General features: G+C 38.0%; 1 protein-coding gene across 1 annotated transcript in view; it reads right to left on the bottom strand.

Moving 5' to 3' along the window:
- SYCP1 (synaptonemal complex protein 1) overlaps window positions 1–14,586 on the bottom strand; it is a gene marked incomplete at its 3' end in the record, with an annotated part of 71,184 nt that extends 56,598 nt beyond the window's left edge. Inside the window, exons 1-7 of the mRNA XM_079761740.1 lie at window positions 14,502–14,586; window positions 6,773–6,904; window positions 5,185–5,257; window positions 4,962–5,005; window positions 4,732–4,788; window positions 3,262–3,426; window positions 1,905–1,972 (exon numbers count right to left, since the gene is read on the bottom strand). Of these exons, the coding sequence (XP_079617866.1) occupies window positions 1,905–1,972; window positions 3,262–3,426; window positions 4,732–4,788; window positions 4,962–5,005; window positions 5,185–5,257; window positions 6,773–6,904; window positions 14,502–14,546 (584 nt within the window). The 5' untranslated portion in view covers window positions 14,547–14,586. The remainder of the gene's footprint in view (window positions 1–1,904; window positions 1,973–3,261; window positions 3,427–4,731; window positions 4,789–4,961; window positions 5,006–5,184; window positions 5,258–6,772; window positions 6,905–14,501) is intronic.
- Window positions 14,587–26,892: the final 12,306 nt, after the last annotated feature.

The following is a 26,892-nucleotide window of genomic DNA, read 5'->3' as shown; positions in this document are numbered from 1 at the left end:
GGGATGCCCACTCTTGCCACTTTTATTCAACATAGTATTAGAAGTCCTAGTCAGAGCAATTAGGCAAGAAAAGGAAATAAAAGGAATCCAAATAGGAAAAGAGCAGGTAAAACTGCCACTATTTACAGATGGCATGTTATTATATACTAGAGGCCCGGTGCACAGATTTGAGCACTAGTGGGGTCCCTCAGCATGGCCTGCAGGGATCGGGCGGAAACCGGCAGTCCAATGCCACCTGCCGCTCCCACTCATCCCAGCCCCACAGTGCCTGCCACTTCACCCCAGTCAGTCCCGACTGGGAGAAGCTCACGCCACTGCAGTGGCACTCGCCAGCTGTGAGCCCTGTGTCTGGCACCTGTTGGTCAGCTGAGCGGTGATACCACTGTGGGAGCACACTTACCACCAGGGGGCAACTCCTTCGTTGAGCATCTGCCCCCTGGTTGTCAATGTGCGTCATAGCGACCAGTCGACCAGTAGTTCGGTCACTTAGGCATATGTATATATATATATATATATATATATATATATATATATATATATGCACACGCACATGCACTCTAGAGGCCCAGTGCATGAAATTCGTGCACTGGGAAGGGGGATCCCCTCAGCCCTGCCTGTGCCCTCTCGCAGTCCGGGACCCCTCGCTCCTTACCGCCCACCTGCTTGCTCCCTACTGCTCGGCTCACTGCTCCTTAATGGCAGGATCCTTACCGCTCGGCTCGCTGCTCCTTAGCACTTCCGCGGAGGCGGGAGAGACTCCCACCACCACCACCACTGCACTCACCAGCTGAGCCCGGCTTCTGGCTGAGCAGTGCTGTCCCTTTGGGAGTGCACTGACCACCAGGGGGCAGCTCCTGCATTGAGTGTCTGCCCCTGGTGGTCAGCACACATCATAGCGACTGGTCGTTCTGGTTGTTCCACCATAACACTGGCTTAGGCTTTTATTATATAGATAGAAAACCCTAAAGATTCCACCAAACAACAAATAGAATAAACTCAGTAAAGTTGCAAGATACAAAATATACAAAAATCAGTTGCATTTCTATACATTAATTAAGAAAATAATCCCATTTACGAATGCATCAACAAGAATAAGATACCTAGGAATAAACTTAACCCAGGAGGTAAAAGAACTATGCACTAGAAACTCTAAGACATTAATTAAAGAAACTGAAGAAGACACAAATAAATGTAAAGATATTCTGCACTCATGGATTAGGAGAAATAATATGTATAAATGTCCCTACTACCCAAAACAATCTAGAGATTCAGTGCAATCCCTATGAAAATTCCAATGGCATTTTTCACAGAAATAGAACTATCAAAGTTTGTATGGAACCACAAAGACCCTGAATAGCCAAAGTAATCTTGATAAAGAGGAACAAAGTTGGAGGCATCACACTTCGATTTCAAACTATATTACAAAGTTATAGTAATCAAAGCAGTATGGTATTGGCATAAAAACAGATATATAGATTAATGGAATAGAGAAACCAGTAATAAACCCAAGAATATACAGTCAACTCATGACAAAAGAGTCAAGAACACACAATGGAAAAAGGACAGCCTCTTCAATAAACAAGACTTCAGACACCAGTCACAAGCCCAGGTTGTTACCTGTATCTCTGACCCACTGGCTATATACATCAGAGGTTCCCAAACCCTTTTCCTTAGGTTCGATTAATTTCCTAGAATGGCTCCCAGAACTCAGAGAAATAATTTACTTACCAGATTACCAGTTTATTATACAAGTATATAATTCAGGAACAGCCAGACGGAAAAGATACATTGGGCCAAGTATTTGGAAATGATGTGGAGCTTATAACAGAAAGTGCTCAATAAATTTTTGAAAATTATTTTAATAATAAATTTCGAAAGAACAAATTCATTAAATTATTACTTACTCTTTTATTAAATCTTTATTTTCTTGAATTCTTTCTTCTAATTTCAAACTTACTTTTTCATTTTCAAACTAATTTACAAAACAGAATAGTTCATCAAATATTGCTTAGCAAAATAAATGAGCATAACAATCAGTGTAATATGTAATTACACATGTAGTATACATCTGCTTAAAGAAGTGACTATAACTGTAAATCTTTTAACATATATATAGTGTTTAAAATATCAAGTACTTTTGCTATGTAAACAAAGCAAACAGTATTTCTTTGTTAACATGCTATGATGGTCCATAAAAATTATTTTCTTTGAACACCAAAAAGTATTTGTCACAGCTTATGGATTTCCCATAAGACAATGGGTCTCACTTTCATCAATCTAAAATCAAGTTACCTTACCTAAACATTTTGAAATGTTTTATCTTCATCCTAGCCCAATGTTGCAGTTTCTCAACATTTTTCTATCACTATGCCATGAAAATTAAAGCTAAACAGTTTCAAATTTAAAGTTTTATCTATAGATGTTATATTACAATGTAATAAAAGACATTTGTATTAAGTAAAACATCATCAGTAATAGGAATAAAACTCAGTATCATTAAATCAATCATTTCCCTAATCATTTGCATTATCTTGTGCAACTCATCCTCTGTGTCCATCCTAAAGTTGAAATGCAATTAATATTAATGAAACTTCAAAAAACCAGTCCTTAAAATCTACATCACAGAAACAAGATAAATGCAACTTACCCTGAAACAATACTGTTTTAATATATTTTTTATTGTTGATAGTATTACAGGTATCTCCTTTTCCCCACCATTCTCTCCTCCTCCCAGTCCCTTCCCACCCCTCACCCCCAGGTCTTCACCACCCTATGGCCTGTGTCCATGGGCTATGCATATACATATGTAAGTTCTTTGGTTTATCTCTTCTTGTTCCCCCAACCCCACATTGAGGTATTTTAGTCTGTTCCATGCCTCCCTGCTTCGGGTCTTACTTTGTTGGTCAATTTATTTTGTTCATTAGATTCCACGAATAAGTGAGATCATGTGATATTTGTCTTTCAATATTCTATTTTAAACTGTATTATAAGATTATACTACATTTTTAATTCCAAATCACATACACCTGTAGTTCTTTTTTTAAAATACATATTTTTATTGATTTCAGAGAAGGAAGGGAGAGGGAGAGATAGAAACATCACTGATGAGTAAGAATCTCATTGATCAGCTGCCTCCTGCACGTCCCCTACTGGGGATCCAGCCTGCAACCCAGGAATGTGCCCTTGGCCGGAATTGAACCTGGGACCCTTCAGTCCGCAGGCCAACGCTCTATCCACTGAGCCAAACCGGCTAGGGCATACCTGTAGTTCTTGAATGGCTTTCCGCTGTGCTTCAATTATCTTTCTATTTTCTTGCAACTTATTTTCTTTCTGCTTCAGTTCAGAGTCTACATTCACTTTCCACTTCTTAATCTTTTCAGCCTCCTTATACAATTTTGAATATAGTCTGCTCATTGGCTCTGAATTCTGTTAAAAATAGGTTTTTAAAGATTGTTAATTGTTCAAAATGTTAGTATAACCAAACCTATTGAAAATATCCATGAGTAATAGTATCTGAATATTTGAGACCAAATCTCTCCTCAAAATATATGCCCTAATAGCATAGTGAAAGCTATATTAACTTTTTTGTACTCTTAAGGCAGTCCCTAGTTACTTTACTTCACAAAGTTACTGGTCATTTGACTAAGTTATACCTTGCTGAATAAAATCAAGTAACTTCAAAATGAACCTAAGCCAGAAGTTAGAAATATTTTAGTCAAGGAGAAAATCTAGCTGGTGAAAATCTAAAATAAATCACTGTACATGAAATCTATAAACTTTAACAATGGTCTTGAAACATTTTGGAAATATAAACATTTGAGGGTTAAATAAAGAACATGAAGCTTAAAATACGACAAGAAAAATAATAGTGAACACAAGATCTTTCATTTAGCCTGAGATTTTACTTGGATTTCCTGCATTATTGATTTCTACATTACAAGGTAAAAGCCAGAGTTTTTTGTTTTGTTTTGTTTTGTTTTAAATCACACTGATTTCTGCTCATTGATGCTCTTTATTATCAAAATATATAAAATAAGTTCTTTATTTTAAAATTCTGTGATACTATAATCCAGCAACAAACATATAGTACTTCATTATTTTATTAGGTCATGGAATTTCTCATTTTAAAGACATGTATGTGCCATTAGTAAGAACATTTTTACAACTAAAATCAAAAGGATAGCAAGTCCTACAAATTCCTTAGACAGTAAACCAGCCACACAATCATACCTATTAATAAAAAAAATTAATAAAATACTGGGTTTGATTCTCAGCCTTTTCACATATTGCATCCATTTTCCCTCTTCTATTCTTGATTTCTATGGCTTAAATTGCCCCTAAAAAGCAGATGCCATTATAACCCAGGAAAATACAGAAGCCTAGAGCAGGGGTCCTCAAACTTTTTAAACAGGGGGCCAGTTCACTGTCCCTCAGACCAGTTTAAAAAAAAAACCTATGAACAAATTCCTATGCACACTGCACATATCTTATTTTGAAGTAAAAAAAACAAAACGGCAAAAACACCCGCATGTGGCCCACGGGCCGTAGTTTGAGGACGCCTGGCCTAGAGTTTTGGCAATTTTAAATGAAGAAAAAAAGGGGGGGAAATCAAAGAGTATACTTTAAAATATTAACCAATCTTTCTTTTGAAGACTCAAAAGAAAAATATATAAATAATAACACATGAGATTCTAATTCAAGAAATTTCATATGAATGGGAAAACTTCCGACCTCAAAATCAGAGTCCTTTAATCCTTCCTGGTAATGACAACTGTCAGAATTATCAACCTAAAAAATGAATAAATGTTTCCTGTAAGAAAATATTTCTGATGAGAGTTTCTACACTGTAGCAATTAAATACTGAAGAGTAGTAATCCAACAACTAAAGAATTTTTTTCTTTTTCAAGCAAGCAATTTAATGCCTAAACAGATTATATCTACAGGCACTATACTTAACTGACCTGTTCAAGCATGGGCAAAAAGTTAACTTTTTGTAAAGTAGCATCTGCAAGATAAAAGACAACAGATATTAAGTATGTGAACATCTATTTTTTACATTAAGTATTATATCTAACCTTAATGTCAAGACTATTAACATAATACTGTTATATTTTCAATATCTAGCAACGTAGATTTTAAAAATGCTTCTATGTGAGGTGATATATTGCTTTTTCAGTCTCCTACCTGAATCAATGTTCTTCCGATTAGTCATCTCAAATGGAAAACAAGTGTCATCTTCAGTATCTTTGTTGAAACTCTAGAAACACAAAGAAGTTCTTAAATAAACTGTCCCAAACAACTCAGATAACAAGCAGTATAAAGCAGTATAATATGTAGTTACACCTATAATATACATCTGCTTAAGTGACTATAATTATAAATCCTTTAACATATATAGTTAAAAATATCAAATGCTTTTGCCATGTAAATGAAGCAAAAACTTTAATTAGGTATTCTCACTTTTTAGGTGAACCTAAATTATCTATTATGCAATACATGCTTTGTAAGTATTCAAGAATAACATTAGGAATTTTAATTAGTAGCATAGGATATTAGTTTTCTTCACTTTCATTATGATCTTTCAATTTCATCATAATTAAGGATTATTTTTATTATATAATATTTTAATGTTACATTCTTGGCTAAAGAGATATGTTTTCTATGGCATATAAAAATTTATTCATTGTTTCATTCCATCTCCAATATGAAGTTCAACATGAAAAACTTTTTAAATAATTTAGTAGAAAAAGCTTTGTTTTGATATAATTCTTCCTTTAGATAAGAACTTTACTATATAGCCCTGACTGGTTTGGCTCAGTGGATAGAGCTTCGGCCTGAGGACTGAAGGGTCCCGGGTTCAATTCCAGTCGGAGGCGTGTACCTTGGTTGCGGGCACATCCCCAGGAGGGGGTGGGCAGGAGGCAGCTGATCGATGTTTCTCTCTCATTTGCGTTTCTAACTCTCTATCCCTCTCCCTTCCTCTCTGTAAAAAATCAATAAAATATATATTTTTTTAAAAAGAACTCTACTATATAAATAAATTTCCCTTTTTATCCTGCCAACCAGGAAGCTCAGAGGCAAATTTTAAGGTCAGTCACACAGTAATTTTTTTTCTTTTTCTTTATTCTTTTTAGTTGTTTTTAGTAAATTTTACTAGTATGTTGACATACTTATCTCTGTGTTCTTAATTTTCTTTGATCCTAATATTCTTCTAATTTATATTTTACTATATCATTGTATATGTCTTATAAGTGGCCTCTAATCATTTAAAGAAAGAGAAAGAATTAAAATAATCAGGTTCCATTATGTCTGCAGAGTTCTAGAGCCACCGTGATCACTTCTTGAAATGAATATTTCCTACACATATTAAATATGCTCACTGTTCATCCGAAGCAATGCTTTTCAAAATTCTTGGGCAGCCCTAGCCGGTTTGGCTCAGTGGATAGAGCATTGGCCTGCGGGCTGAAGGGTCCCAGTTCGATTAGGTCAAGGGCACATGCCAGGTTGTGGGCTTGATCCCCACTGGAAGATGTGCAGGAGGCAGCCGATCAGTGATTCTCTCATCATTGATGTTTCTCTCTCTCTCTCTCTCTCCCTCTCCCTTCCTCCCTGAAATCAATAAAAACATATTTTAAAAAAAAAAACAAAATTCTTGGGTAAATCAGACTACATTTACTGAAAAGAAAGGCTTATAAAAAATATCACCACTAAGAAACTACACCTGGCCTCATTTGCCTCAATAGTCAAATTCAAGACTCAGATGCAAATTTACCTTGAAGAAATGAGACTCTCCTCCCACGGTCTGAGGTTTCACGGCAGATACCTGGCTGCTACTTAATCTTGGCGGTACAAACAAGGTAAACGGCTTCTGTTTCTCCATTTTCTCTCTTGCAGTCGGGAGGACCTATTGCCCCAAAGCGGGGAGGGGAGTGGAAGGGGTAAATGTTTTACTCTGTTTCATTAATATTTTAAAAGGAGAGATTAACCGGAGACTTATATGCACAGCCCACTGGCACAGACAATAGTGTGAAGGCCTGGGAGGGGTGGGTGCAGGGTGGAAGGGGTCAACGGGAAATAGAAAGGGACGGGCGGGAGGGGGGGGGGAACATCTGTAATACTTTCAACAATACAGATAAATTAAAAATAAATAAAAGGTGATGTTGGTATACTCAGGGACCATCTAAAGGAATGGATGGGACCTGTCGCTTGTCCCTGCGGGGGTCGGAGCAAACGCGCCCCTGTTTGTTCCCTCCCCCCTCTCTCCCTCCCTCTTCCCCCAAAATTAGCCAGAAACTCGAACACGGCATCACTCTGTGACCTGAAAAGAAAGCGGGTTCCCGCGTTCCCCAGGCCTGTTACACCGCCTCGCCTCGCGGCGGGAACCTAACCGCCTTGGGTTCTCGCCCACCACCCAGAAGGCACGGGAGACATGTCCCAGCTCCAGTCCTGGCCTCCAAAATGGAAGTCGGTACACCTGCCCGGTACTAAAGTCCGCGAGAGCCCCCCACCTGCCACCTAGGAAGGCCGCTAAAAGAACCTACGAGAACTTCGGCCTCCGAACTTCAGAAAAGGCGGGGAAACCGCTCTCCACCTGCGCGGCCAGCAGGACGGAGCAGAAGTGATGAGGCTGGGGGCGGTTTAACGGCTAAATAACCGTCAATAACCGTCAACTGCGTGAGCACGTGAGCACGCACGACTGGCATCTCGCGAGACTTCCCCTTCCATCTCGCGAGACTTCCCCTTGGGTCGGTAACCGTTCCTTCCAGTATTTTCTGTACCGGCCGCGTGCTTTCAGCTCCCTGGTGCTGTGATGGATGGGAGCTGAGCGTGAAAAACCCACTTCTGTCCTCAAGAGCTCAGTCTTAGGAAGGAAACTGATGTACAAACAAACAGTTAATAACCACGTGTCCTCATGTAAAGGCGGTCATGTTTAAGGAGTGGTTAGGACTCAGGGAAAGCGGCGCTCAGAGTGGCTGGGGGGGTCCGGAGAGGCTTGGTCCTGTGCTTCTGTGATGGCTTCATTGGAGAATAAAAGGGTGGACACAGAGTTGGCTAGATAGGGGACGGGATAAAGAGTATTCCTGATCGAGTAGTGAAAGAATATTTGTAAATGAGGTGAACTATGTGGATATGTGAACCAACATTTTCCCTATGGATATAATTTCATAGCCTAATTGAGCCAGTTAAATGAACAAGTGGTACGGTTGCACCTGAAATTCTTTAACCCTCTGTAAACTATTTTCCTCAAAATAATAATAATAATAATAATAATAATAATAAACCATGTGTACTGACTCAAAATAAGTATTCGTGGCAGAAGGAAGGTTGGTAAAGGCACTGGCACTGAGAGAGAGGCGTACAAGTCAGTGAGTCCAAGAAGGGTGTAGGTTGTGAGGACCAAGTGGGAAAATGGCAAGAAATGAGGCTGGAGACTTAGCGGATATGAAGGCCTTGCAGAGACTTGGAAATTAGCCTTCGTGAACGGGAATCTGGAAGACTTTTGAGCAGAAAGGGAGGCATGCTCAAGTTCAGAGGAAAATGTGTAGGATGAAAATGGTTTAGGCTTAGGAGACTGGAGTTGTAGATACAGTTTCAGTAGCCTGAGAACAGGGTCTGGGCTAAGACAGTGGTAGTCACATATAAAGAGGTTTCAAATATAAAAGGAACTGATGTGGAGAGGATGTGATGGTTTTTTTAATCGTGAGCAACGAAAGAGAGAAAAGTCTAAGGGTGAGGACCGCCTGGTTTCAGGCTTGGGAGACTAGATGCAATAAATAGTGTGGTGCTAAGAACCAGGTGTGAGCAATGAGTTTTTCTAACCTTCTCCATGTATATAAGTGATGCCTTTCCAAAGGATTTCTGTAATATTTTTAAATAACCCACTTTGTTTAAATTTGTATAAATTTATCAGACATACTATTTTCTGCTAAAATTACAAAATTTTGGAGCTGGAAAGGATGTTCAAGAAAGGATGTTCAAAGAAAATTGAGTCTTTGAACTATTTTCCTAAAAAGGATGAAATATTCCCTCGAAGAAATGAAACCAAGAATATGCATAAGGTACCCGCTGATAATTGATACATTGAGTAAGATATTTTTAAGTTGAGGGTATAAATTCATTATTCCAAGTTTTAGAACAATGAAAAATTCAACTATGGTCTTTTTTTTTTTTTCTCTATAGAAAACCAAAATGCTACTTCTAGTATTAAATTAACTTAATTCACGGTATTTATTTGCATCCAGTCTTTCAAAAGAATTGTGCCACCATAGAATTTCACTTTCACATGAAATTTATTTTTTTAATATATTTTTATTGATTTCAGAGAGGAAGGGAGAGGGAGAGAGAGAGAAACAAATGATGAGAATCATTGATCGGCAGCCTCCTGCACGCCCCACACTGGGGATCAAACCCGAAACCCAGGCATGTGCCCTTGACCGGAATCAAATCCGGGACCCTTCAGGCCATAGGCCGACGCTCTATCCACTGAGCCAAACCGGCTAGGGCTGAAATTTATTTTTAATGTATAACCATCCTCACAAGAATGAAAATATTTGTGGAAAGATTTTAAGAGCTTCATTTTTTCTACAAAAGGTATTGACAAAACAAATGTAAAAATATTGTCTACCAGAATGAGCAGTAAATTGTGCTAAACTTCCCAATATATGTTAAAATGTTTTAGTGATTTGTCACTATTTTTTTTTTTCAGTATCTTGCCATCACAAATTTTTAAATTTGGGCTTATAAAAAATCTCTTTTTTAAAGACATTAAGAAAAGGAGAAAGTTGAATAAAGCTCTTTTCCTCTTTAATTATAAAATACTGTAACAGGAATAGGTTTAAATGTTAGTTCCTTATCCATCAATCACATATTAATTAATGTGGTTCACAAACTGCCTTTATTCTGATTACATAGTTTCTCCTAGATAGCCTTTTTCATGTCTATAAGAAATCTACATGTTTTTCATTCAATTTTAAACTAAATGAAAAAGTAGTTTCTTCAGGTAATAACTATACTTAGCATTATTCCCTCTTGAAGGAAACATACAGTAACAATAACGGTTGCTTCTTTTGAATCCAATATTGAAAAGAATACCAGGTGTCCCTCTAGTGGTGCCCTATATTCAACAAAATATAATGAGTCCTGCATATGAGCCTAACCAATGGTTAAGGACAACAGGGGGGTGGGGGCATCCGTGGGGAGGGGTGGGGATGGGAATGGGGGGATGAGGACAAATATGTGACACCTTAATCAATAAAGAAATTAAAATCTTAAAAAAATAAATAAAAATAAAAATATATATATGTATAATGAGTCCTGGTGATGTCCATTTTATGGTGATATATTGGTAATATAGTAATGCCACTCATGTTTTTCAAATCAGTCATCCTATAATGATACGGTAACCTAGATTTAGGAATTTTAAGGTACACCACATTTTAAAGTTTCAGCAATGTGAATTCAGATTCCATTTCTCAGAGAGTAAACTAGCCAATTTGGGGTCCTTTGTTATCCAAATGCTAAGTATTTCTGAATGGCTGTGATTGAGTGTCCTCAGTTCCCTGAGCCTCCCTATGAGCCGAGCAAAATGCTGTAGGTCTTCTAGATGATAAACTTTTGAATATTTGTAAAAATTTGTAAAATTGGTTCTTGTAAATTTTCCACATGTAGCTTATTTTTAAGGCATGGGCGATCTGCAAAAATTGTCATTTATCTTAATGAATACTAGAAAATGGTAGCAGATAATGAATTTAAAACAAATTTTTTAAAATATATTTTTATTGATTTCAGAGAGGAAGGGAAGACAGAGAGATAGAAACATCAATGATGAGAGAGAATCATTGATTGGCTGCCTCCCGCATGCCCCCCACTGGGGACTGAGCCCACAACCCAGGCATGTGCCCTTGGTCAGAATCAAACCTGGGACTCTTCAGTCCGCAGGCCGACGCTCTATCCACTGAGCCAAATCGGCCAGGGCACAAATTATTTTTTAAATTGAAAATATTTGCAGAATCCTTAACATATGCCAAATATTATGCTAAGTAAATTGCATCTATGCAATGTCTTACTTGATCTTCATAATACTCTATGAAGAGTATTGTTAATGGTTAGGCAGCAGCACTCATTCATCCAGTCATTGTGTTAGAGATACAGCCGCAAACAAGACAAAATGTTCTGCCCCTCATTGAGCTTATATTCTGGGTCTGGGAGGAGTAGGAGAGGAAAGAGACATGTACACATTTTTTAAAATAAACAAGTTACAGTAATAGGTGTTATAGAAAAAATAAAAGTAAAGAGGATAAGAATATAGAGTGGAGGGAAAGTAGCTATTTTTAAATGGGTAACCATAAGTAAAAGACATTTAGCGAAGATGCAAGATAGGAAAAGGAGGGAGCCATGTAACTATCTAGGAAAAGAGCTTTCCAAGATTTATCAAGTATAGAACCCATGACAGAAACCTACTTGAAAATTTCAAGGAGCATATCCATCAAAAACTAATGGGATAGCCCTGGCCAGTGTGGCTCAGTTGGTTGGAATGTTGTCCTGTACACCGAAAGGTGGCACATTCCATTCCTGGTCAGAGCACATACCCAGGTTTCGGGTTTGATCCTGGGTTGGGGCGCTTATGAGAGGCAACCAATCACTGTTTCTCAAATCGATGTTTCTCTCTCTCATCAGTGAAAAACATATCCTCAGGTGAGAATCTATATATATAAAAGCCTAAGCAACCGGCCAACCAAACAACCATTTGACCAGTCACTATGACGACACGCACTGACCACCAGGGGGGCAGATGCTCAATGCAGGAGCTGCTCCCTGGTGGTCAGTGAGCTCCCACAGTGGGAGTGCCTCCTCAGCTGCATGATGTGCTAGCGGGCAGCAGCAGTGGTGGCGGCTGCAGCGGCAGGTGCAGCGGGGCCAGGATGAGCAGGAGCAGCGCAGCGCCCAGCTCAGCCTCCTCCCCAGCCACCTGCCACTTCACGCACTACTACATCCCCTGAGGGGTCCCGGATTGCAAGAGGGTGAAGACCAGGCTGAGGGACCCCACCAGTGCACAAATCCGTGCACCAGGCCTCTAGTTAAAAATTTTTTTGAAAAGCAAAAGGAATAGTGATAAGCAATGATAGAAAGAACATTGGCTTTAATTTGTGTAAAATAGAAAGCCATTAAAGGGTTATGAGCAGAGGAATGGCATGACTTGGCTTGTTTGCAAAGAATCACTCTGGCTACTGTATAGAGCATTAGAAGCTAGGGAGGCAAGGGCAGACGCAGGAAAGCGAGATAGGACAGTATTTTGATTAGGGTAGCAGGGACAGAGTAAGAGTTCTGGATATATTTTGAGGCTAGAGCCAACAGGATTTGTTGCATATTTAATATAGGTTTAAGAAAAAGATAGGCCCAGCCAGCATGGCTCAGTGATTGGGTTTCAACGTATGAACCTGGAGGACACAGTTCAGTTCCCAGTCAGGGCACATGCTCAGTTGTAGACTCGGTCCTATGTGAGGTGTGCAGGAGGCAGCAAATCAATGATCCTCTTTCATCATTGATGCTTCTCTCTCTCCCTCTCCCTTCCTCTAAAATCAATAAAAATATATTTTAAAAAAAAAAAGCAAGAGGGAGTTACCTGCTCTGTCAAATCTAACTGATTAGTCAAGTAAGATGAAGATTAAGAATTGACCAGTAGCATTAGCAATGCCAAATCACAGAAGATCTTCATAAGTTATGGGGGAATGCACAGGAGAGGATAAAATCTAAACTAACAAAAAAAAGAAACAAAGAAAAAAAAAATCTGACTGTATTGGGTTCGGGAGTAAATGAGAAGAGAAAAATGGAAGTGGGAGTGTAGACAACTCTAAAAACACTTTTTTTCCTATAATGTAGAACAGAGAAATGAGAGACTAGCTGAAAGGGAGATGTGAGGTCAAGAAGGTATTTTTTAAGAGGCAAGAAATTACAGCATGTTTAAGGGAATGCTCTTATGGAGAAGGCAATTTTGAATCAAAATGGGTACTTTTGGCATCAGTGAATAATATGAAAACCACAATCCATGATTTCATTGCCAATCTTAACCCACATTTCTACTGCTGGATAGTTTTTACCTGAAAAAAACACAGTTGTTGCTGCGAGCAGAGCATATTCAGTATCCTATCTAATAAAAGAGTAATATGCAGATTGACCATCATTCCAACACACAAGATGGCTGCCCCCATGTGGTCAAAGATCCTGCCCCCATGTGGACACAAGATGGCCACCACAAGATGGCCAGCAGGGGAGGGCAGTTGGGAGGGACCAGGCCAGCAAAGGAGGGAAGTTGGGGGTGACCTGGCCTGCAGGGAAGGGCAGTTGGGTGGGACCCAGGCCTGCAGGGAGGGCAGTTAGAGGTGACCAGGCCTGCAGGGGAGGGCATTTAGGGGTGACCAGGCCGGCAGGGAGGGCAGTTAGGAGCAAACAGGCTGGCAGGGGAGCAGTTAGGTATCAATCAGGCTGGCAGCGGAGTGGTTAAGGGGTGATCAGGCTGGCAGGCAGAAGCAGTTAGGGGCAATCAGGAAGGCAGGCAGGCGAGCAGTTGGGAGCCAGCAGTCCTGGATTGTGAGAGGGATGTCCGACTGCCCGTTTAGGCCTGATCCTGGTGGGCCTAAACGGGCAGTCGGACATCCCTCGAGGGGTCCCAGATTGAAGAGGGTGCAGGCTGGGATGAGGGACACCCCCCCTCCGTGCACGAATTTTGTGCACCGGGCCTCTAGTTAGTAATATTAAGCTCACTCATTCTTCTGTAGAAGTAAAACAGTGTGCCAATAAATTCTTCAGCAATACCTAAAAATAATATCAAATGTAGTTTCATCAGAACTTAGTGCAGACTCGCAGATATGACCATTATAATTTTTTCTCTAAGAAAAAAAATAAGTATAAGAAAATGAAACATTCTACCTGGCCAATCCTTTTCCATCTAATATTCTGTATTGTATGTTATATTTTACCAGTCAGCATAGTGGAAGAACAGTCTTTGTTGCAAAATGTTTCCATAGAATAAATAACACTTCCAACACAGGTATGATTGTGACAATTCAGTGAATGATCTGAATGATTTGATAATCTCACAGTACCTAGTAAAAGAGAAAAATATAAATTCTGATTTTAAAAAATATACAGATAGTAAATTCAATCTCTAAACTCTGTTACATAAGGAAACATTCTCAATGAAAGGTAGCTCTATCATTTTTATTACTGAAACATAAAGCTAGATAGTTCATATTTTGTAGAAATATTATATAGAAGACCCTCCAAAAATATTTTTTCCATGATGGCATATAATAAAGAATGGCTTTCTTTAAAAGAAAAGCAAAAGTCAGACCAATAAATTAGAAAACTATAAACAACTATTATGAAGTACTTCCTACACTAACTAGTAAAATTAAAATATAATAAAAAAAGCTCAATGTTATAAATTTCTGTCTAAATTTAATAGTAACTATTAACATTAAGATTGAGTTGGCCTTTTTTACCTTCAGCAGCTGATGAAAGGCAGTCTTTGTAAAGTGGGGCTGCATGAAGGAACATCACTTCAGTTTTTGATCCCTTCTGTAATGCAATCTGATCCTCATTGGTCAAATTTTTAAATCCTTTAAGAAAAGATCACATAATTGTCTTAAATAGATAATGAAAAGATAACTTTTCAGGTATAGGATTTAACATTTTATATTATTTGTTTAGTTAATTATATAAATCTTAAATGTTTCCTTAGAATAATCATGATATGACTTTAAATCTGAATCAAATTCTTTTTTTAACATATATTTTTATTGATTTCAGAGAGAAGGGGAGAGGGAGAGAGAAACATCAATGATGATAATCATGGATCGGCTGCCTCCTGCACACCCTCTATTGAGAATGGAGCCTGCAACCTGGGCATGTGCCCTGACCGGGAATTGAACCATGACCTTCAGGTTCATAGGTCAACACTCAACCATTGAGCTACACCAGCTGGACTGAATCAAATTCTTGATTCCACATGGCAATATTTTGGGGCACTTTTATCAGAATTAAGTAACACTTTCCTATAGCAAGAGCAAATTAAACATACTTTAGCCTTGAAGAATTTATTTTTACAGTGATTTATCTGTATATGTAAATAGATTGCCTGGCTGGAGTGGCTCAATGGTTGAGCAGTAGCCTATGAACCAGGAAGTCACTCCCTATTGTGTAGGAGGCAGCTGATCAATGATTCTCATCATTGATGTTTCTCTCTCTCTTCCTCTCCCTTCCTCTCTGAAATCAATAAAAATATTTTTTAAATAGATAAGTTTTAGGCAACAGTGTCTTGATTTATTTATATTGCATAGCAAATTTTATATCCCATATTTTATATAAAAAACAAAAACAATTTATTTCCAAAAAGAAAAAACATACAACCAATCACATTTTTCGTCTAAGTTTTTGAAATAATTTTTAATACATTTTTATTATTTTCAGAGAGTATGGAAGAGGGAGAGAGAGATAGAAACATCAATGATGATAGAGAACCACCAACTGCTGCTTCCCATATGCCCCCCATTAGGGATTGAGCCTACAAACTGGGCATGTGCCCTTGACTGGAATCAAATCCAGGACCCTTCAGTCTGAAGGCTGAGGCTTTATCCACTGAGCCAAATCGGCTAGGGCAGTTTTTGAAATAATCCTATATAATAAAAGGCTAATATGCAAATTGTTCCCTCGACTGTGAGTTTAACCAGGGGGCAGGGCTGGCCAGCCAACTACCTGTGGCCCCTCCCCCCCCCAGCCAGTCCTTACCCCGATTGGCCCCCCACCCTGATTGGGGGTGGGGCCAGCCCACCAAACTCCCATGGCCCCTCCCCCAGTCTGATTGGGGCCAATCAGGGCAGGCCAGCCGGCCCCCACCCATGCACAAATTTGTGCACCGGGCCTCTAGTTTGAATAATATTTTTAAATATTTATACTTTTACCCACTTGATCAATTAAAGCAGGAAAAATAAACATGTTTTTGCATTTAGAAGCAGTTTTAATGAGAACATAGAGGTTTTTATTTTCCTAAACTGTCCCTTTCCTTTAAAACAAGGAACTTTAAAAAAAATTGTGTTAAATTTATTTTTTTTCCAAAGATAAAGTGATTACCTGGGAGTCCCTTGGTAAAATCCATTAACCCCTGTATGGGTAGGACTACTGTCTCTGAGAGTCGCAAAAAACACAGTTCAGCATTTGCATTTTCCTGCAGCTAACCAACAAAAAGAAATAAAACTAATAATTTTATTTCCTTTCAAACAACTATTTAAATTTTAAACTTTTATATTTATGCTCTTATTTTCTAACACAATTAATTATAAATTATTTCTTGCCAGTAATGAACCACAAACAAATTTCTATGTTTCCTCTAAAGCAGTGGTTCTCAACCTTTCTAATGCCGCGACTCTTTAATACAGTTCCTCATGTTGTGGTGACCCCCCCCCAACCATAAAATTATTTTCGTTGCTACTTCATAACTGTAATTTTGCTACTATTATGAATCATAATGTAAATATCTGTGTTTTCCGATGGTCTTAGGCAACCCTGCTAGCGGTTCTCAACCTGTGGGACGCGACCCACAGGTTGAGAACCGCTGCTGTAGAGCCTAAGTAAAATACTGTTTGGGAAAATAAAGAATTTAGCAGAATTTATATATGAGTTTATATTTAGATTTTAACTGGAAAATACTGATTGTTTTCATATTTCTACACACCAAATTATTTAATTCTGCCCATTTCTTATTGCTCAGCTTTTTGCAAACAACTTAATAAATCTTAGTAAACTCACAGTGGCTCTTGGAAGTGTACCAAACTTTGGAGTGAGGCTTTATACACCGCTCTCATACTTATTTATGGGTCATTGATTGAATCTCCCTGAACCTTGGTTTCTTGCTTTGTAGAAGAGAATAAAAACTCTCCTAGCAAAGTTGTTGGGAGAGTTTAATTAATGTATGTAAAATCCAACACAGTTCTTGACTTAGTAACTGATTCCCAGAACCTTTATTCTAATGGTTTCAAGACGTCAAGTGTTCTAAATTTAGATAAAATAAGAAGAAAAATTAACTTTTTAATGTAGGAAATTAAAGAGTAGGAAAAGAATAGCTTTCATAGCACTTTTTTTTCCTTTTAAGTTTTTATAAATATTTCTTTCATAGCACTGTGACATGCTAAACATTAAAATATTAATTTGGAGTATATTTGACTAATGAAAATAGTTTATTGATTACTCAGAAAGTGTTTTAATTTTAATAATAAGGTCTAAAAATCATAAGCTATTATGAGGAAAAATTATTCAAAATCTAAGACTATCCCAATGGGAAAAACTATTTTTGTTATTTCCTAGGAAGGAACTCCAAAAATAATGCATCTTTGAATAGTCTTAAACAGGAAATCACAGTTTAAGAAATTGTAAGTTATCAGAAGAAAATAAAGGTCACTAGAGAGTCCAGCATATTTTATAGCTGTATCCTCTCTGTTTAGAAGATAACAGTTTTCACCTTTGAAAAGGACCAAAAGAGAAGCAAATGGGTTTTAAATCATACCCAAAGATATACATGACAAACTTCTGAGATTGTATTGAAAAATCTTTATTACTCATGTGTTAGGTTCATGGCTAAGGTTTCTATATCCATGAAGATGACTCAAATAGTAGTATTTCTGAAATTTGTCTCCTTTGGCATCTAATAGGAACCAGGTTCCTTTAAAAGCCCACGGCCATGAACAATAGTATTGTGAAGGCCAAGGGAGAGGGCTGCGATCATTAGTCTCGCCCCTCTTCTCTGAGATCATTCCCATCATCTTACATAGTCTACAACTTCAAGTTAAGACAACAACAAAATAAAACAGGAAAATCTACAACCTAACAACTCAATCTAGATACCATCCCACTTCTCTGCTTCCCTTCACAGCAAAGTCAGAAACGTTATAAATAACTTCATTATGATTTTTTTAAATGTCAAATAAACAAAGTCTGTTGAACACTAGGTTTATAGTTTCATCCCTGTAAGGCATTTCTAAGGAGGTAAGGTAAAAAAACATGTCCCACCACTAAACTCCTATTCTCCTAGTCCCACTTCCTCTGCCCTTATGACTCTTATTTTACCTGACTCTAGGTTCTGGTCTCAGTCCTCTTTCACATAACATAGCACAGCTTCAATATGCATCTCTACCTTTCCTGACACATCCAGTTTCTGACTTAGCTGTGAATGGGGAGCAGAGAAGTGGGGGGAGACTAATGATACAGAGAGGAAAGGGAGTGGGAAAGAAGACTCGAAACAACTCATGCCCATGGGTTTAGCCTGCTGGGAAACTGCTCTTCCTAACCACCTGCTGATGGACCTTGGTCTTGCCAGCCTCCACAATTACATCAATGAATTCCTCATAATAAATTTCTTAAAATTCCTACTTTTGCTTCTCTGAATCCTGACTGATACAGAAGTTGACCATCAAAAAATCCTTGAAAGGCAATAAAGTTACACACCAGCTTCCATGAAAGCAGAGAGGAAGTACACTTAACCTGGGGAGGTGAGTGAAGATTTCTGGAATAAGATTTCACTTAAACGGACTCTTTAAAAATTAGTAAGGCAGCCCTAGCCAGTTTGACTCAGTAGATATAGTGTCTGCCTGCGAACTGAAGGGTCCTGGCTTCAATTCCAGTCAAGGGCACATGCCCGGGTTGCCACTCCATCCCCAGTAGGGGGCGTGCAGGAGGCAGCCAATCAATAATTATCATTGATGTTTCTAACTCTCCCTCTCCCTGCCTCTCTGAAATCAATAAAAAAATATTTAAAAGATTAAAAAGGCAAGATAGGAAGCAGTGGTAAGTTAGTGAACCAACTCGCTGGAAAAAATAAACTCGATTTATAACATTTGATAATATCCCTATGTATATATTCCCATCAAGGCCAATGTCCAGCTACCAATGTGATTTCGCAGAACACAAAGTTAGAAAGAGAGGCATACAATTGACTACATAAGTTGATATGAGTCCACATCACTAAGTAGAAGATGTAAGGGGAACAGCACATATAATGGGAAAGTAAATACCAAACTCCTTTCTTCTACAACACACTTTATCATAAAGAAAACATCCAGTGAATCCCCTTCCCCACCCAGTTGTTACTGCAGTAAAAGAACACAGCTCAGAAGCATGACTACAGTTTTGGGCAACATACCAACAACTTCTGGACATAGTCCTATAGAAACAGATTGTTATTTGTCCGAGGTCAATGACAAATAAATGCAAAGATATGATTCAAACTCTAGTAGCTTCCAATCCAGGAGACCAGAACATGTAACACCTGGAAAATCCTTACACACCCATGTTGGTCTGGAATCACATTTTTGAGGATCTTTGTGGTAAGATGGAAATGTCCATTTTGTTTTTCAGTAATTTAAAATACAGTCTCTAACCCTATGGCTGATTGATTTTTGACAAGTGTGCCAATACCATTCAGTTGGTGAAAAGAATAGTGTCTTCAACAAATAGTGCTGGGACAACTAGATATCCACCTGCAAAGCATGAAGTTGGATCCCTACCTCACATCATATAAAAAAAATGAACTCAAAATGGCTCAATGACCTAAATTAGGAGCTAAAATCATACAACTATTGGAAAAAAACATAGGGGTAAACTGTCATGATCTTGGATTTGGGAATGGTTTCTTAGATATAACACCAAAAGTATGAGTAACAAAAGAAAATGTAGAAAAGTTGGGCATCATCAAAACTAAACACTTTTGTGCATGAGAGACCATTACCAAGAAGATGAAAAGCAAATCTACAGAATAGGAGAAAATATTTGCACATCATATATCTAGTATTGAGGTCTAGTTACTAATAAATGGTCTAGTATTCAGAATATATGAAGAACTCTGAAATCTACAGTTAGAGTTCATATTAAGCAACCAAAAAGAATGTCTATTCCATTTTGGGGTTTGGAGCTGTTTCATTGAATTTTAAAACTAAACTAGGCATGGCTTTTCATTCTAAACAAAACTGTAAGAAATAAAGTTACAAGATAGATGGCTGTATGCTTTTTCTCAAGTGTTTTAAATTTTTGAGGTTTTTAACAGTAAAAGGAAATCACATTTAATACAACTGGACCATTTCTACATAATTGGCTTTTCATTCTTAATCTAGTTTTGAACTGTAAATTCCATTTGAGTAATTAACCATTATCAACTTAATGAAACAGAAACCACCTCCTCTAATCATTTATAAAACGCTTGTCAAACAAAATTTAAACAAAGAATAGGATCTGGGCAAAGTAACAGCTCTTTAAAAACTGCTGCAACTAATTATAGGAGTATTCTAGTTATTTTGTTATTGTTTTCCATTTATTATGAAAGAATCCTGAAGACCTACAGCAAGCACTTCTCTTGACATAGTTATCTGAATTCTTTTATACAAGGGTGGTTATTTTAACAAGATTTTTTATCCAGAGATGTGAAAAGCCGAGTTTGCAGCTGCATGTTTATAGGTCTACAACTTATAAAAATCATATTCCTATTTAATCAAACCACTTATAGAGGCATTATTGTCTATCATACTTATTTTTTAGTTAAATGAAAAGGAGCATGGGCCTTAGCCAGTTTGGTTTGGTGGATAGAGCGTTGGCCTGCGGACTGAAGGGTCCCAGGTTCGATTCCGGTCAAGGGCATGTACCTTGGCTGTGGGCACATCCTCAGCAGGGGCTATGCAGGAGGCAGCTGATCGATGTTTCTAACTCTCTATCCCTCTCCCTTCCTCTCTGTAAAAAAAAAAAATCAATAAAATATATTTTAAAAAGAAAAGGAGCATGGGAGATAGTGCACAATATATTTCTTAGTTTAAGATATACTTTAAAAATTGCACAAGCAAAATTTTCAGCTAGTTTTGAAAAACAAAATTAGATTTAAAATTAAATTCTAAAAGATTGTTCTACTGGAATTTAATGAGAATACTACAAAGTGTTATGTGATTTATTTATTTTTAAATGCTCCACTCTTGCCCTGACTGGTTTGGCTCAGTGGATAGAGCGTCAGCCTGTGGACTGAAGGGTCCCAGGTTCAATTCCGGTCAAGGGCATGTACCTTGGTTGCGGGCACATCCCCAGTTAGGGGGTGTGGAGGAGGCAGCTGATCGATGTTTCTCTCTCATCGATGTTTCTAACTGTCTATCCTTCTCCCTTCCTCTCTGTAAAAAATCAATAAAATATTTTTTAAATTTATTGTTTTTTTACAGAGAGGAAGGGAGAGGGATAGAGAGGCAGAAACATTGATAAGCTGCCTCCTGCACACCCCCCACTGGGGACTTGCCCACAACCAAGGTACATGCCCTTGACCAGAATTGAACCTGGGACCCTGCAGTCTGCAGGCCGACGCTCTATCCACTAAGCCAAACCGGTTAGGGCATCAATAAAATATATTAAAAAAATAAAAATGCTCCACTCTTGCCCTAGCTGGTTTGGCTCAGTGGATAGAGCATCAGCCTGCAGACAGAAGGGTCCCGGATTGATTCCGGTCAAGGGCACATTCCCCGGGCTACAGGCTCAATCCCCAGTAGGGGGTGTGCAGGAGGCAGCTGATCAATGATTCTCATTATTGATGCTTCCATCTCTCTCTTCCTCTCCCTTCCTCTCTGAAATCAATAAAAATTAAAAATAAATGATGCTAGAGGCTGATCATCAATTGATCATGTTCTTGAAGCTTTTTTCTAGTTCATCATTGCACTTTGCTAGCTAAAGGGGTTGGTCTGTAGGTTTGGAGCAGAAAAAGGCTCATAGGGTGATTCAATCTATGATATTTTATTCATTACTATTCCATTAGACTCTTGGTCTGCAGCCATCTTCTTCATATTTGTGTTCCTAGTGCCCATTCCAGGGCCTGCCTCATAACAGATGATTAACCCTTTGTACTCGCTTGCTTTTTTCTTGATTCCTTTATTCTAATGCTAACCGTGTCGAGTCACACTCGACATCCGAGTGCAAAAGGTTAATAAGTAAAAATAAATGAATGAAGAATGAATGACTGCTATCCTAACCAACAAAACTAACTATCCAGATATTAAAAGTAAAGCTGTAATAAAGGAATGCTTCTGGGAAATCAGAATACTTACTAAAGGACTTCATGTTCTTAAATCTTTAAGAACATGAATTTTAAATTTAATTTTGTTTTTTGAAATACAAGCTGAATTTAAATTTTTTAAATTCAAGATTTATACTCATTGTCTAGGAGGAAAACTGAACGTTAGTAGCATTTGTGTATACATCTATTATGCTTTATCTCCCTGGACTATAATTGTTTTCATTCAGATTTATCTAACAAATTAATCATGTATACCTTTAAGCAGAGATCATGTTCATTGTTATCTCGCTGGTGCTTAATCAAGTGACTTGCATATAAGAGGTACTCAATAAAGCCTTGTTGAACCCAAAATTGATATGTTTCTAAAATATTTTCCTCTTCATTTTTATGTTGTTTCTAGTACATTAATGTAGCACAGACCTTTCATAATACAGATATCTGTAGATTATGACCGGAATAGTTCTTCCTATTTATAATTTACTAGAGGCCCAGTGCACAAAATTCGTGCACGTGTAGGGTCCCTAGTGGCTGCCAGCTGCTGGCCAGGACCTTCCTTCATTCTGTGACACCCCCTGGTGGTCAGCACACGTCATAGTGAGAGATAGAACTCCCGATTGGTCGAACTCCCGAGGGGACACTTTGCATATCAGGCTTTTATAATAGATAAATACTTAATATATTTTGATCTTCTTGATTAGCACTGGTTTATGAAGAAAAAGCTCCAAATATTTATGGTTCCTTTTTTTTTTTTTTTTCAAATACAAGGAAAAATTTACTTAGAATATCACAGAGTTAGGAGAAGTGAGCTGTGGAAAAAATGGGTTCAGGAAACAAGTTACAACAAAAGAAGGGTCCTGGGAGCTTAGGGAAAAGAAAGGCAGAGAGAACACGCCTGGAGGAAGGACGGGGGAAAGGCGCCCACGTGCTCCAGAGAGAGAGAGATTTTATAAAATTTCTTTAGTCAGCTTTTGCAGAAATTATACATTTTCAAAAGCACATTAATAAAATAACCAATGAGGAAATTTAAATCTTATAATAATCTCAATTTCAAGGACAGGAAAATTTTCTAAAGTAGTCTACTTAAAGTTTTTTTTATAGACAGAATTTGGAAAATATTACTACGCCCAATAATTTCCTATAATACCAGTGAAAATCTGCAGAGAAAAATATACTTTTTTTCCAAAGTGAGAAAAATACAGGAGCACCTGTTAAGGGTCCTTATTTGGGGACTGGTGTATTGGGGGGGGAATCACCTGGCTTAAATAGCCAGGTAAATCTTCTTTGTGTGAATTAAAAACTGAATAATATCAGGGAGAATTTGGGAGTCACCATTTATGATACTGACACTCCTCACGTGGAAATTTTCCTGTTGGTTTAAGACTGTCAGATATTTTGTATAAATGCACTTTAAAATATAGAATTAAGTACTCTTAAGACTTTTTTCATTATACCTCCCCTTGTCTTTAATATTATGTTTGGCATAATATTATAGAAATACACATTATTCGTGCAGACTCTTTTTTGTCATTATTAGACTGTTTTGTGTAATGGGGCACTGACAGATCAGTTCAAGCTCTAGTTGTAAGGGTAAGAAATTATTCACATTTTTAACGTAGTGTTTATGACTACTTGGCACTTCTCTATTAATGTCAAAGTTAGAATGAATATTTTTTAAATTATCTATGGAAGAGGATAGTTGGTTTTTCTTGTGTTTAAACTTTCTTGTTTTTAAATCAAGTCATTCTTTGTTAGCTGCTCTGCTGAGTCCTGTCAGAATGAACTTGTATCATTTTGACAAGATGCAGAAGTGGCACTAATACTTATTAAAAACATGAAAACATTAACCTTTAGCAACCTCATTTTTCACGTGGTACCCACATTTAAGGATTTTTATCAAACTGTAGTTAAACACTGGAAATTAGAGTGATCTATCCTCTTCAGCCTAAAAAATAAATGTGAAAGTAAAGGCATTAGGAGAAAGAGGTAAATAGTTGTTTTCGTATTAATTAGCATAAATCTAATCACTTGTGGCTGGGGAAACTGAAGCGTCAAAGAGGGAAGTGCTTTAGAAAAATTCACTACAATTATTTAATTTTTGGAATTTCAATATCATGGAATTGATATATTAAGTTGATATATATACATATATATATATATACATATATATATATATATATATTTGATTTATTACACATTACATGAGAACTCTAGATTTGAAGAATTTTCAGATCAGAATACAGCCTTCTAATCATAGGTTGCAGCAACGGTTTCTAAAGTCAGGGTGTCCCTTAATTAGAATTAACAGTTACAAGGAGAGTTTCATAATACAAACTAATCTCTGCTTTTCTTACTTTCTAGAAGACTGAACATTTTTCCTTATCTTGCTGAGATTTCTTTCACCATAATTATGAGGGTCTGTGGTTTTTCAAGGCCGAGTGCTAGAAAGCCATTAGTTAGCAACAACAGGAAAAAATACGTCTGAAAGCTCAAAATTTATGATTTGGAGAAGGAAAAAGGAGCAACTGGGCTATATAATAAATGTAATATGGAGCATGTAATGTTGTACATCTATGCTTCCTAAACATAGATTCTAAGTGTCTACTACTATAAAGATGTGCATTTTGGATTGCTACAAAATTTTCCAGTGGTATCAAAAGCTTGACATCAGCAAGGTGCAGTATAGGTGTGTGGACAATGACTGAAGAAAGCTGTGGGGGTACTAGGGGCAGGTAAAGTTGAGTCTCTCCACCCGTCTCTGTTGTGGACCATTGGGACCACCATCTGCCCCCTGTCCTCCGACACCTCTGAGCAGGGCATCTCAGGTTCAGGAGTGAGCCTGTTATCCTGCCTGTGTGGTATGGCTACAGCAATGGGCGTGGTACCAGAGAGAGATTTTCAATAACATGTCCAAGTCCCTCCCTCTCTAGAGCTCATGTAAGTGGGGCGGGAACACTGCCCTGTAGGTCAGATTTGGCATTTGGATCATTAGAGGACCACTGGGATAAGGTATATACTCTGAGAGAGGCAGGAGTAGAATTTCTGATAGGGCCATCTGAAAATGAAGGGAGGGAGACCCAAAATTGCTTCCTGGCCCAAAGTGTATGAGGAAAGGGAGCCAAGAAACAGGAGCCAGAAAGAAATTAGGTCAGAATAGAAATAAGTCCGAACAAGCAAAAGAGATGTTGGGTAATTTTGTAATCCCATACACTAAAGTTGCCTGAGCTTATCTTACCGGTTTACTGAAGGGCTGCAGAAGCACTGGGATGGCTTCAAGGTTACAACTCCCTTCAACTTCATGTTTTCCCACTTAGAATCTATATCTGTGCCTATCCTTTTTACTTTCCTTCTAATTAAGGAGAATGGAATGTCTCTTATTCAAGTCCAGCATATTCACCTATGTACTAACCCTTTGCCCATCATCCCAATCAATATTCAGCAAAGATTAAGGAGCTATTATGCCCCTTCTCCTCCTGGTTCTTCCTCCTTCAAAAATCCCCCTACTACCTGGGCAGCATGGCTTTGTGATTGAGCATCAACCTATGAACCAGGTGGTCATTCAATTTTCTGTCAGGGTATATGCCCTGGTTGTGGGCTCTGCCCCCAGTAGGGAGCATGCTGGAGGCAGTCAATCAATGATTCTCATCATTAATGTTTCTCTCTCTCCCTCTCTCTCTCTCTCTCTCTCTCTCTCTCTCTCTCCCTCTCTCTCCCTCTCTCCCTCTCTCCCTCTCCCTTTCTGAAATAAATAAAAATATAATTTTTAAAAATCTCCCTACTTTCTTGTATCTCTTTCTCATTTGGATCCTTCCTTTATAAAGCCTTTTAAATATATTCAAGATTTGTTCATTAAAACAAAAGCCTTCCATTGTTTCTGTATCCCTTTTTAACCACTATTAAAATCATGGGGTTGGTCAGAGGTTGGAGTTCACTGCTTGAATCTGGCTTTAAAAGAGAGGTGAAAATAAATTAGGGATGCTAGAAAGACAATGGTTCAGATGGCCAATCATAAGAGCCCAGTCTGATAAAGGAAAGAAAATAAAACTATAAGAAAAGAGCCTGATAAGTAGGGGGAATATGAGTATTTTCAGAAATCTTAGAGCTGGGTGAGGTCAAAGAGAAAGTAGTGGGAGAAAGAGTTACGAGATCTAGAGAGATTGAAGCAAAGGTTGCAATAAAATAATTAGATATTAAAGCTTAACATTTCTGATGAGGAACAATTTTGGGTGAATGATAAAGGGCTTGGCCATGGATAGCCGAAATAAATGTTTCTAGAACTGAGGAGGCCAAAGAAGAATAGAACATTACATGAAGAATTCACATGGCCATGAATATCACCCAAGATGAGAGCTACATATGGATTAATCAAAAAGATTGTAAGCCAACTCAAGTCTTCTGTGAATAAAGGAGAATACCCAAAATAGGAGGTAAGTAATTGGAAGGGAGAGAAGAGTCTTCAGCTAGATAAAACCAACTTCAAATAAAATGGAGGTTTTACACAAGCAAGTAAAAGTAATTGTCAGTTCATTGGTATGAACAAGTCTAATTCTCAGTCCTAATGGGGTGGGACATAGAAATAATTACTTGCCATTGAAAGGGCAAGGGGTTGTGGTAACCTTGAGGGAGAGCTACTAGAGGAGGAGATGACTTGAAGTAGGAAAAAGACCAGCTGGAAACTTGCTTTATCTGGGTGAGAAAAAATGATGGCCCTAGCAGTGAAACTACAAAAAAGGAAATATCTTCTAAAGATATAAAAGAGATGGGTTGCTTTGGTAACTAAGTGTAAAGACTTAGCAGTAAGAATAAAGGTTGAC

This window comes from Cnephaeus nilssonii (assembly GCF_951640355.1).
Source record: "Cnephaeus nilssonii genome assembly, chromosome: 21".
Taxonomy (NCBI): Eukaryota; Metazoa; Chordata; class Mammalia; order Chiroptera; family Vespertilionidae; genus Cnephaeus; species Cnephaeus nilssonii.
This window is presented reverse-complemented; position numbering and strand designations above follow the sequence as displayed.